Genomic DNA, 1,416 nt, shown 5'->3' with positions numbered 1-1,416 from the left:
CTTTTTCATCTCAACCTAGTGATTATTTAGAAAGTGAACTTAAAAGTATAAGGAAACACTAGTTTAGATTCTTTCATAACGACCCTAAATATAAATATTTTTAAAAATTGTATTTTTAACCAACGTTAACACATTAAGTATGTCATTAATTGGTACATACCAAGTTAGGTTCAATATAAAGTAGTTTTAGGCATCTTAAACATCTTTGATCAGTTATACTAGTTGTACTAGTATGTCAGTTTTAAAACAACGTTATACCAACGTTAAGACATTAGGTATGTCGTTTATTGGTACATACATAGTTAATGCATCTAAAACATCTTTTATCAGTTATACTAGTTGTACTAGTATGTCGGTTTTACTAGTTTGACCAGTTTTACCAAACAGATGCCAGTTATGCCTTAAAAATAACAGTTATACCTGTTTCACCCTGCTACGACACATCAAGCTAAATAAGAAGCAAACATACATTGTCACATAACATAGAGAGTAGAGGTACAAACAGAAGGTTCCATACATGAATCAAAAAATTAACGAAACATGAATCAAACATTACTAGAAACTCCGAATAACAACCATTGTAGTCCTTGTCTCCGCCGCCTTTTATTTTGTGTTCTTTTTCTCTTTGGTGGTCGCTTTTCTCCAGTAGACGCAAACCTTTTAGTTCTCTTCCTTCCACCCTTTGTTTTGCGTTTTGGCGGAATGATCTGAACATCTTTCACCCAAGCCGGGACGTTCCACTGAGACTTATCCGGTACTAGGAACATTGTCTGGTAATACGCCATCGCCCACAACTCGGTCCAATAGTACCTAGAACACAACTCATGCATTTGGATATGTTCTTTAGAAATGTTGCATCTATACTTATAACCTTTCTCATGACTTGAAACCCTTCGATGCTAACTCCCAAAGCTATGAACAAGTACATGAATTTCTTATTCTCATCCAAATGCAGATATGTTCTCGTACCTTGATTAACCTTCTCTAACATGTGCAAATAACAAGGGAGCATTTTGTAGCTTTCTTCCGCGGTACCACGCAAATCACTAACGGCTTTAACTTTCCCTCTCAATGCCGTCGAGTATGATACACTCAAACCCAATTTGGTCTTCACAAGTTCCATGATAATCTTGGGACGTGGAGTTTCCATCTGTCCTGGATAATCATTATGCAAAAGGGATGCAACTAATTCCGGGGTGCCGCGCCTGTTACTGTTGCTTGAACTTTTACTCGCCCGAGAGCAACTATGCATATTGTTGTGCCGGCGGATCGAGAAAATCTCAGTATGTGGAACTCTTGTAGCTCGTAAACCCCAACTACATCCTTCTTTAGAACATTTCAACACATAACGATCCTTATCCGACTTCGCAATTTTAAACCTAAAACTGTTAGCAAACGAAGCTCTATCCACCACTT

The 1,416-nt window shown here is 37.5% G+C and overlaps 1 protein-coding gene across 1 annotated transcript in view; it reads right to left on the bottom strand.

Moving 5' to 3' along the window:
• Window positions 1-747: 747 nt before the first annotated feature.
• LOC111829251 overlaps window positions 748-1,416 on the bottom strand; it is a 1,831-nt gene continuing 1,162 nt past the window's right edge. The window contains exons 3-4 of the mRNA XM_023777933.1: window positions 872-1,385; window positions 748-810 (exon numbers count right to left, since the gene is read on the bottom strand). Coding sequence (XP_023633701.1) covers window positions 748-810; window positions 872-1,385 — 577 coding nt within the window. The remainder of the gene's footprint in view (window positions 811-871; window positions 1,386-1,416) is intronic.

This window comes from Capsella rubella, unplaced genomic scaffold, assembly GCF_000375325.1.
Source record: "Capsella rubella cultivar Monte Gargano unplaced genomic scaffold, Caprub1_0 scaffold_7, whole genome shotgun sequence".
NCBI classification, from domain to species: Eukaryota; Viridiplantae; Streptophyta; class Magnoliopsida; order Brassicales; family Brassicaceae; genus Capsella; species Capsella rubella.
Note: the sequence above shows the minus strand (reverse complement) of the source record. Positions and strands in the feature narration are given on the sequence as shown.